The 11175-nt window shown below is 46.0% G+C and overlaps 1 protein-coding gene across 1 annotated transcript in view; it reads left to right on the top strand.

Annotated features, from left to right (window-relative positions):
- Nucleotides 1-8790, top strand: part of AADACL4 (arylacetamide deacetylase like 4) — a 23577-nt gene extending 14787 nt beyond the window's left edge. Inside the window, exons 3-4 of the mRNA XM_007980497.3 lie at nt 3556-3619; nt 7677-8790. Of these exons, the coding sequence (XP_007978688.2) occupies nt 3556-3619; nt 7677-8451 (839 nt within the window). The 3' untranslated portion in view covers nt 8452-8790. The remainder of the gene's footprint in view (nt 1-3555; nt 3620-7676) is intronic.
- Nucleotides 8791-11175: the final 2385 nt, after the last annotated feature.

Below are 11175 nucleotides of genomic sequence, written 5' to 3'. Positions count from 1 at the left end.
TGTTGCTGGATCACCAGTGCCTGTTGTTTTCATTTTTTGAATTGAATGAATGAATGCACGAATAAATAGATGGATGGGGGAATAAGTGGATGAAAGGATGAGCTTGCGAATGAACAAATGGATATGGATGTATGGATGGATGCATGGACACACGCGAGAAAAATTTGCCCATAGGAAAAGGTGGGCTTCTCCCGGTACATAACTTCCCCGAGATTAGGATGTACTGACACTTAGTGGTGGAAGTGATGATGGACATTCTCTTGTGGGATCTGTTGTCATGGGAACAGAACCCAGTTCCTGGCCTCATGGACCTGACAGTCATCTGAGGGAGCTGGACACTGAAGTTACTGCAGATCATGACAATATAGGTGGCATGGAGAATGACTCACAGCATCATTCCGATTTAGCTCTTCTCATCAGAGAAGTCAGATTTGAGCTGAGGCTCAATGGATGAGGAGGATCTGGCCCTTTGGAAGCTGGAGAAGAGCCTTCTAAGAGAGGGTCGGGGCTAGAGGGAGACACTTGCTTCAGGCTTTAGATTCAGTGGATGCCAAAACATTCATTCATCAAGATAAGTAATATTTTAAGGCAATGTTTAAAAAACCAAATATTAATGCAAAACAATTATGATGAACAAAATGTCAAAATATATACACAGGCAGGACCCAACAGGGCAGACCAAGTGTGCAAGTGAAAAGTAGAAGCCTGTGGCTGGGCACAGTGGCTCACGCCTGTAATCCCAGCACTTTGGGAGGCCGAGGCTGGCGGATCACGAGGTCAGGAGATCAAGACCATCCTGGCCAACACGATGAAACCCCGTCTGTACTAAAAATACAAAAAAATTAGCCAGGCGTGGTGGCGGGTGCCTACAGTCCCAGCTGCTCAGGAGGCTGAGGCAGGAGAATGGCATGAACTCAGGAGGCGGAGCTTGCAGTGAGCCGAGATTGCACCACTGCACCCCAGCCTGGGCGACAGAGTGAGACTCCGTCTCAAAAAAAAAAAAAAAAGAAAAGAAAAGTAGAAGCCTGTTTATACACACACACACACACACACACACACACACACACACACACACACACATATATATATATATATATTTTTTTTGAGACGGAGTCTCGCTCTGTCGCCCGGGCTGGAGTGCAGTGGCCGGATCTCAGCTCACTGCAAGCTCTGCCTCCCGGGTTTATGCCATTCTCCTGCCTCAGCCTCCCAAGTAGCAAGGACTACAGGTGCCCGCCACCTCGCCCAGCTAGTATTTTGTATTTTTTAGTAGAGACGGGGTTTCACCGTGTTAGCCAGGATGGTCTCGATCTCCTGACCTTGTGATCCACCCGCCTCGGCCTCCCAAAGTGCTGGGATTACAGGCTTGAGCCATCGCGCCCGGCCCTATACACATATACTTTTTAAGGACAGGGTCTTGCACTGTCACCCAGGCTGGAGTGCAGTGGCGTGATCACAGCACACTGCAGCATCCAACTCTTGGGCTCAAGCAATCCTCCTGCTTCAGCCTTCCAAGTAGTGGGACCACAGGCAGGCACCTCCACCCCCAGGTAATTATGTATTTGTTTGTTTGTTTATTTATTTTGAGACAAGGTCTCACTCTGTTGTCCAGGCTGGAGTGCAGTGATGCAATTATGGCTCACTGCAGCCTCAACTTCCTGGGCTCAGGTGATCCTCCTGCCTCAGCCTCCTTAGTAGCTGGGACCACAGGCATATACCACCATGCCTGGCTAAGTTTTAAATTATATGTAGAGACAGGGTCTCCCTATGTTGCCAGGCTGGTCTTGAACTACTGGGCTCAAGTGATCCCCCCACCTTGGCCTTCCAAAGTGTTGAGATTACAGGAGTGAGCCACTGTGCCTGGCCTAATTATTTTTACAGAGACAGGGTCTTGCTGTATTGCCCAGCCTGGTCTCTAACTCCCGGGCTTAAGTGGTCCTCTTGCCTTGGCCTCCCAAAGTGTGGGATTACAGGTGTGAGCCACTGCACCCAGCCAAGCCTATTTAAAATTTTGATATTTTGGACATCATGAAATTTTTTGGCATTAATTGTGATTTCTTAATTGCGTCCAAATGTTATTTTTTCTGTATGGCTGAGTGTTGTGGGGCCCCTTGATTGTGCACCCAAGGCGGATATCTTGCCTACCTCACCCTAGTCCCGGCCCTATTGAGTCTAAGTGGAAGGGGCAGTAAGTGCAAATTTCTGAAACAGGGATGACCTGACACGCTTGGGAAAGGAGGAATGTCTGGGTTACACTGGGAAGATGACACCCAGATTGGCCCCGATCATGGCTAGCAGAGGTCTCCACTTTGGCTGGGCCTTAAAATCACCTGGGAATTTTAAAGTCATATCCACACCCAGGTCGTACCGCAGGCTAAATGGGCAGGACCCAGACATCAGCATTTTTTTTTTTTTTTTTTTTTTTTTGAGATGGAGTCTTGCTCTGTCACCCAGGCTGGAGTGCACTGGTGTGATCTCGGCTCACCGCAACCTCTGCCTCCCAAGTTCAAGCAATTCTTCTGCCTCAGCCTCCTGAGTAGCTGGGTCTATAGGCATGTGCCACCATGCCTGGCTAATTTTTGTATTTTTAGTAGAGATGGGGTTTCACCATATTGGCCAGATTGATCTCAAACTCCTGACCTCATGATCCACCCGCCTTGGCCTCCCAAAGTGCTGGGATTACAGGCATGAGCCAGGGCATCAGTATTTTTAAACAGCTCATCAGATGACTGCAATGTGCACCCAGGACTGAGACCTACTAGCATGGAAACTTCAACTTAGGGGCTGACTGCTCCGACTCAGTTTAGACCCCTCTGTGCCTCTGGCTCCATTCAGAATCATTGTCACCTCCCTCAAAGAGCATTAATGAAGCATGTACCTACTTCAGCAACCTTCCCCGCACCCTGGAATTACCTGGTATGATTTAGAAAATCCTGATGCCTGAGCTTCCACCCTAGAGATTCTGATTTAATTGGTTTGAGGTTTAGCCTGGGCCTGAGGACTTGTAAAAACTCCCTGGTACCTCTATGTATGGCTGAAGTTGAGAATGACTGAATTAGAAGTGTATTTGGCAGTGATTCTATGTCTGCCACTGTGCTAGTATGTTCTACATACTCGTATGAATAGACCTGCCTCTGAGAACTTCATATGCACCACTCTACTAATAGAAACATCTCGTCCAACCCTTGTTTATTTCTTGATCAATATAAATATATAGTTATTATTAATATCCTAGGGCAGGCATGCCTAACTTCCCTTGGTTTTGTCCATTTCAGATCACTAAGATTGCCAGGTTCCTGGTTTCCTCCACTGTAAAATAAATGTTGCAGAAAGTGAGCCCCAAGGTGCACTTGAGCCCCAAAATTCAGGAGGTTGGGGACAGATGTCTGATATGGCCTGGCTTGTTGGCTCTGCCCAGGCAGAGGAGGCAAGGACAGAAACAGAGAGGATGCCACACCCTACACCAAGATTGTCAGCTGGCTCTTCCTGGGGGCTGTGGTGAGATGGTCTGGGTCCTACTCACGGGCTACTGTTCTGACTGTTTTTGTCTTGCAGATTGTTACCATGGCCTATGCAATTATCTGGCCCGGGAGACTGACTCTGTACTTCTGATGATTGGGTGAGTTGCTGGAGACAGCTGGTAGGTTCAACAGGGGTGAGAGGAGATAGGGTAAGTTCATGGGTGATTTGTAGATCAGAGAGGCCCTAACTCCCAAGAGACAACTCTTGGACACGCATCCACAGAGACGGGTGCGGCAGTGCTCGAAAGAGCAAAAACCTGGAAACAACCCTCGTGTCCATGAACAGGGGCATGCATGAATAAACCACACTATAGCAACTGTTAGATTACATAGCCATGAAGATATAGAATGTTCCATAGCTATTTAAATAAATGAACTAGAAAGGTGTACCATATTGCAAATGAATCTTAGTAGTATAAAACTAAGTGAAACATTTTCAAAAAATTACATAAAGCCTGATACTCATTTTGCAAAGGTAAAAACATCAAAACCAAAAGAATACTTCTGAGGAATACACATAGACACAATAAGATAATGTAACATAGAAAGAAAAAAATGATAGATACAGGATTCAGGGTAGCCATTCATTAAGTTGGGGGAGAAGCAAAATGGCATGATGGTGGGTTTGGTGAAGGTGATGGTCAAGATTCTAGCTGTTGTTTGGGGTGATGGCTCTGCAGGTGCTTATTGCATTGTTAAAAACCAACTAAGCTTCTGATCCTGCAGGAACTAGTGTTGAGAGTGTCTTAAGATACAACCCTGGTCCTATAAAAACAAAAGGGAGATGGGGGCATCTTTAGAGTGGATGGAGGGGGCAGTAAGGGCTACTCACTAGGATTCTGGTTCTTGGCCCAAGAGATCTCACATCACTGGGAAAGAGTTTAGAGAAGGCCAGTGAGAGAAATTGAAATCTGCCTTTTTACATTCTGCCTCTACAATGGACCTCCTCAAACCTTAGCTGCCCATAGGCTTTGGTAGACAGAATAACTGTGTGACTTAAACAAAGTCACTTAACATCTCTGGTCCTGTCTGATGAGACTGAGGAAGCCAGTACTTTCTAGTATTCATCAACATACCTCCCAGGTGGCTTACCATTGTGTCTGAAATTGCACCATTACAGTCTATGTCACCAAAGACCTTTGTGATAATAAAAACATCCCTTGAACAGGTAGCACATAAAAGTATCAATAAGCACATGCATTAATACATTGTAGAAAATTCCTTAGGATACCATTATCCCAGATACTTAGACCCAGTGCACGGGCCAGGGCAGTTTTGATAGAGTGGCTGATGGAGCTGCATGCACAGATAAGGGCTTCTAGGAGGCTGCAGGGAGACAGTAGCTGGGAGGAGACTCCCTGAGATACACTGAAGGAAGGGAGATGTCTAAGGCCTGGTTGGGACTCCCTACCCAAGCTCTTGGAGAAGATAGGTCTTTTGATCTTTGGTTCTGCAAAGCCTTCACCTCTGGGTGAGTTTCTTAGTTTGGGCTGCTATAACAAATTACCATAGATGGGGTAGCTTAAACAACACGTCGATTTCTCACAGTTTTGGAGGCTACAAGTCCAGGATCAGGGTGTCAGCGTGGTTAGGCTCTGGTGAAGACCCTTTTCCAGGCTGTAGACTGCCAGCGTCTCCTTATATCCTAACATGGCAGAAAGAGAAGCCAGAGAGCTCTCTAAAGCCTCCTTCACAAGGGCACTAATCCCATTTATGAGGGCTCCACCCTCATGACCTGATCACTTTCCTAAGGCCCCACTTCCTAATACCCTCACATTGCAGTGTAGGATTTCAACACAGGAATTTTAGGGGGACATACACATTCAATCTATCACAGTGAGCAAGAGAGGAGTGCAGGGAGGCACAGGAGAATTTCTGCCTCTTTCTGGCAGGTCAGAGATTTTGCCCATAGAAAGCACCTAATATTTGTTATCCCCTTCATCATGTTGGAGTCATAGGTTCAACATTTAGTGAGGAGTATTCATTTCTAGAAATGGGAAAATGAAAGCTGAGGTTTGTACTCACTGCTACCAGGTGCAGGGGCTACCTCCCTGCAAGGACCCTCTGAGAAGCATGTGTTTTGCGTGAGCTTAAATGGGAACCTGCTTTGATAACATTGATAGATTTATCAATATATTGACCATCTAGGAAATAGGCAATAAGATTACTGGGTGATAATTGTTTCCTAGATGGGTACCACACTATGCTGCAATCAATCAAACCCTATTTTGAAAGATGAGGTGTTAAATTAACTTTTAAAGGAAACAAAATTCAAAGTCTAAGGGAAGACAGTGGTTTTCAAACTGGTTCTTTTGAGCCCTAGGGTTCCCTGTGATGTCTTAGAAGCAGCTATGGAGGTCAAAGAAGAAGGAGAAAGAATGAGAGCTTATGTTCCTTACCCTTGGGCAAAACCAGAACAACTGCATTTGTTTATTTTATACAGTGGGGTTCTTACATCATTTTTTTCTTCTAAGAAAAAAAATAATTTTGTTGTTCTAAGTTGAAAGCAACTAGTCTAAGATGTTATTTTTCCTTATGAACTTCTTCCAAATTTAATGTGATAATTAGAATATACCTTTTTGATGTTTTCTTTCCTTTTTCTTTTTTTTTGAGATGGAGTCTCACTCTGTCTTCCAGGCTGGAGTGCAGTGGCACAATCTTGGCTCACTGCAACCTCCGCCTCCTGGGTTCAAGTGATTCTCCTGCCTCAGCCTCCTGAGTGCCTGGGATTACAGGCTCCCACCACCACACTCCGCTAATTTTTGTATTTTTAGTAGAGATGAGGTTTCATCATGTTGTCCAGGCTGGTCTTGAACTCCTGAGGTTAAGTGATCCTCGGCCTCCCAAAGTGCTGGGATTACAGGTGTGAGTCACCACCCGGCCTTGATGTTTTCAATGATAGATTGTAAGAATAGAAAAGATGATTAGCAACAACTTCAACTTAACATTTAAGAGAACAATTGTTTAGATAAACTCTCTGCTCCAATCAGTTAAGCCGAACTATTTCTATTTTTTTATTCCTTTCTATTATCTTAATCTCAATTTACGCATTAATTAGCTTGTTCATTACTGTTTTTAAAAGCTCATTTTAAAGTTCCTTTTCTTTGCCCTTGAATTTCTTTGAGTAGACATACTTTGGAAACCAAACCTCAGGATACTTAAGACCAACCCCCTAGTGTTCTTCACCAGCCACTGGCACCTGGGTCTTCTGCAGCTTGAGCTGTGGATTTCCGGGCTAGCTTTCCGTCTCTACACTGCACCTTCAGTTTCACTCCCTGCCCCTCTCACCTCCCACACTGGAGTGCAGTGGTGTAATCACAACTCACTGCTGCCTCAAACTTCTGGCTCAAGCAATCCTCCTGCCTCAGCCTCCTGGGTAGCTGAGACTACAGGTGTGTGCCACCATGCATGCCTAGCCAATTTTTTTAAATTAGATTTTTTGTTTTTGAGATAGAGTCTCGTTCTGTCTCCCAGACTGGAGTGCAGTGGCATGATCTAGGCTCATGGCAAGCTCCGCCTCCCGGGTTCAGGCCAGTCTCCTGAGTAGCTGGGACTACAGGTGCCTGCCTCCAGGCCCGGCTAATTTTTTGTATTTTGTTTAGTAGAGACGGGGTTTCACCGTGTTAGCCAGGATGGTCTCGATCTCCTGACCCTGTGATCTGCCTGCTTCAGCCTCCCAAAGTGTTGGGATTACAGGCGTGAGCCACCTTGCCTGGCCTAGATTTTTGATTAAAAAAAAAATTCTGCCTGACAGTAACTTCCTCTTGACTTTAACTTTAGTGTTCTCTCTCCCTTTCTCTACAGACAGGCAGTGGGATTGGTAGTGGTTTCATTTGACTTTTTTTTCAGCCATTGTTGGTTGTTTTGTTCCCAAAGCAAATAGCTTCAATGAAAACAAAGTTGCATCATCTCATATGGAGTTTATTGGAAGCTGACAGGGCACAGGTTTGGAGTGAAGAATCCTGGCCTGTATGACTTTAGGCAGGTTCCTCACATGCTCATAGGAAGACAATGGGGATGAAATCCTTACTTCATAGGGTTATTCTGAGGATTTAATCAGACACAGTCTTGTAAGGGGGTTGAGGATTCTGTTGAAACAGCTCCCTAGCAACACTGTCCACACTGGTGTCCTGTTGCTCCCTGTTTTCCTTTTAGGTACCGCAAGGTTCCTGACCACCATTCCCCCGCCCTTTTCCAAGACTGCATGAATGCCTCCATTCACTTCCTGAAGGCCCTGGAAACCTATGGGGTGGACCCTTCCAGGGTTGTGGTCTGTGGAGACAGCGTCGGAGGCGCAGTGGTGGCTGCCATCACCCAGGCCTTGATGGGCAGATCAGATCTTCCCCGGATTCGGGCTCAGGTTCTGATTTACCCATTTGTCCAGGCATTCTGTCTGCAGTTGCCATCCTATCAGCAGAACCAGAACGTCCCATTTCTTTCCCGGAAGTTCTTGGTGACTTCTATGTGTAACTATCTGGCCATTGACCTCTCCTGGCGTGATGCCATCTTGAATGGCACTTGTGTACCCCCAGATGTCTGGAGGAAGTACGAGAAGTGGCTCAGCCCTGACAACATCCCCAAGAAATTTAAGAACAGAGGCTACCAACCCTGGTCTCCCGGCCCTTTTAATGAAGCTGCCTATTTAGAAGCCAAACATATGCTGGATGTAGAAAATTCACCCCTGATAGCAGATGATGAGGTCATTGCTCAGCTGCCTGAGTCTTTCCTGGTGAGCTGTGAGAATGACATACTCCGTGATGACAGCTTGCTCTATAAGAAGCGCTTGGAGGACCAAGGGGTCCGCGTGACATGGTACCACCTGGAGGATGGTTTTCACGGATCTGTTATCTTTTTTGACAAAAAGGTTTTCTTTTTCCCATGCTCCCTGAAGATTGTGAATGCTGTAGTCAGTTATGTAAAGGGCATATGATGGTAACCCTGGGCCCCGAGGAGGCGGGGGCAAGTATGGACTCTACCAGAAACTGGGTGCTTTAGTGAGTTCTATTTTATTGACTAAAGAGGTGCTACATCAATGCTTGGGGCAGCTGGGAAGGGTGAGAAGTAAGCTAAGAGTCTTGCTTAGTATTCAAGAAAATCCAAACTGTGTCTGTTTCCTTCTAGCACTAACAATGTCCAGTGCTGGATCTAGCAACATTCTCTAACATTCCCACTCAGGTGAAATAAATATCAAAAGGAGAACAAATGCCTTTAAAAATTTCTCAAAGCCCCAACATATAAGATCTGTGCAGAATAAATGCCAACAACTGGTCATACTGTCAGTGGTGAATCTATATCCATGATGACAATGCATAGCTGGAGGGGGCATCTAATTGTTCCTGCGGTCAAAGGTCACTGGGTCAAATCTCGACTTTGATTGGCTCCAGTTGGTCTGAGAAATGCTGTTGCAATGAACTTCTACCCTTGACACGGCCACCCTTGGGCTGGACTAAATGAAGATCTCAGAGGGGATTATGGGAAAGAGAGAGACAGGGAAAGAGGCAAGAGGAAAGGAACAGAATAAAAGGGTGGGCTCTGGGGATCTGTGAGCTTTGCCTGGGCTCAAGTCTTTAATCTGAGTTCCAACTGGGTACTAGCAGGCAGGTTCACCAAGTCAGGGATGTCTTGGGAACCTCTGAATGCCATCTGGAATATGGAAACTGCATTTCCTAAGGGAGTAAGGTGCTAGCCTCTTTTCTTCGATGAGCTTGTATATTGTTCTCACTTTTTTTTTGAGACAGACTCTCACACTGTCGCCTAGGCTGGAGTGCAGTGGCACAATCTTGGCTCACTGCAACCTCCGCCTCCTGGGTTCAAGTGATTCTCCTGCCTCAGCCTCCTGAGTGGCGGGGATTACAGGTGCACACCACCAAGTCTGGCTAATTTTTGTATTTTTTAGTAGAGATGGGGTTTCACCATGTTGACCAGGCTGGTCTCAAACTCCTGACCTTGTGATCCACCTGCCTTGGCCTCCCAAAGTGCTGGGATTACAGGCGTGAGCCACCACGCCTGACTGCTCTCACTTTTATAAAGAACCATGCCATTGTTTAGCCATGCCAATTTCTCTGCTCACAGAGAAAAGGAAGAGAATCTTTGTATTGCATGTTGGAGGTGACCCACACTAGTTTTTGCTTGGGCCCATGTTTGCTAGATATTCCTGTAATACCCCTGGGCCTCAGTGCTGTCAGTCTCACCAAAGTCCCACCCAAATGCTGAAGCTGGAGGCTTTCCCAACCATAGCCTCAGTGGGTACCAACGACCTCACCTATGACCAATGGACGAGGGGGTCCTACAGGTGTCTTTCTTGTTTGCAAAAAGAGCAGGCATCCACACAGGCAATTTGGGTTGGGCCCCTGGGGGCATGAGCAGACATTGTGGCTAATGAATTATGTATAAGCAGCTTTGATGGAAGGGTGTGTTAATTATCTATTGGTGTGTAACAATATTACCACAAACATGGTGGCTTAAAACAATACACATTTATTAGCTCACAGTTTCTGTGGGTCAGGAGCCAGAACACAGTTTAGCTGGGTCATTGGCTTAGTCAGGGGCTGGGTTGGCAGGCTCCTGCTGGGCTACAATCAAGGTATTGGGGCTGTGGTCTCATCTGAGACTCAACTGGGGAAGGATCTACTCTCAAGCTTGGTCAGGTTGTTGGCAGAATTCAATTCCTTGTGATTATAGACTGAGGACTTCAGTTTCTTGCAAGCTGTGGTTAGAGGTCAATCTCAGCTTCTAGAGGTTACCCACAGTGTCTTGACACATGAAATTCTCCAAATGACTGCAAGGGAGAGATAGACTCCAGCAAGATAGCTACTAGAACTAATGTAAGGTAATCACAAACACATATCACGTACATGCCATCATCTTTGCCATATGCTATTGGTTAGAAGTAAGTCATAAGCCTTGTCCACACAGGGGGATTACATAAGGGTATGACCACTGGGGGGTGGGGCCCATGAGGCCACCTTAGAGTATGTCCTCCACAGAAGGCCTCACCAGAAGGTGCTGGGAAGAACAGTCAACCCAACTTCTCAGCCTGAGAAACTCAGCATGGTCTGTAACCGTTGGCCTGACCTGGAGCTGGTGACCAATGGTTCCCCCAGTAGAGTCCTCTCATCTTTCCCCAACTCTCCCTTCTCCCACTCCCATTACTCCCATTTGGCCTTCCCTGGGTGGAGTGATTTGCACTTTCCTCTAAGCTATTCCCAGCATATTTTTATGACATAAGCTCTATGTGCTTGTATAAGGTAGGTCAAATCAGGGGAAATAAACCGTATCAGCAGTCGTCTTCTTTTCTCTTGAAAGTCTTCATCAGCCTCTAAGTACAATCAAATTTTCATAAGACATGCTTTACCTCTGAGAACCTAGCTAAAACTCATATCCAGGAACACTTATAAGAAATTGTGAACACAGAAGTCACTAGACACTAGTTATGAATTGACACCAATCTTGAGGACAGTGTTTCTGTGGCTTTCCCAGTCAAAGTGGGGGCTTTCTGTGGTCAGGTGACAAATGAAGTCTTGCCTCAAGTCCAACTCACACTGGGCCTAATTTCTCCACAGACATGTATTCATTATATCTCTGGTGGCTCAATGTATCACTGAAATAGACATATATGGAAACTGGCAGAATCCTACATTGGCTCTATGATTAA

This window comes from Chlorocebus sabaeus, chromosome 20 (assembly GCF_047675955.1).
Source record: "Chlorocebus sabaeus isolate Y175 chromosome 20, mChlSab1.0.hap1, whole genome shotgun sequence".
NCBI classification, from domain to species: domain Eukaryota; kingdom Metazoa; phylum Chordata; class Mammalia; order Primates; family Cercopithecidae; genus Chlorocebus; species Chlorocebus sabaeus.
Note: the sequence above shows the minus strand (reverse complement) of the source record. Positions and strands in the feature narration are given on the sequence as shown.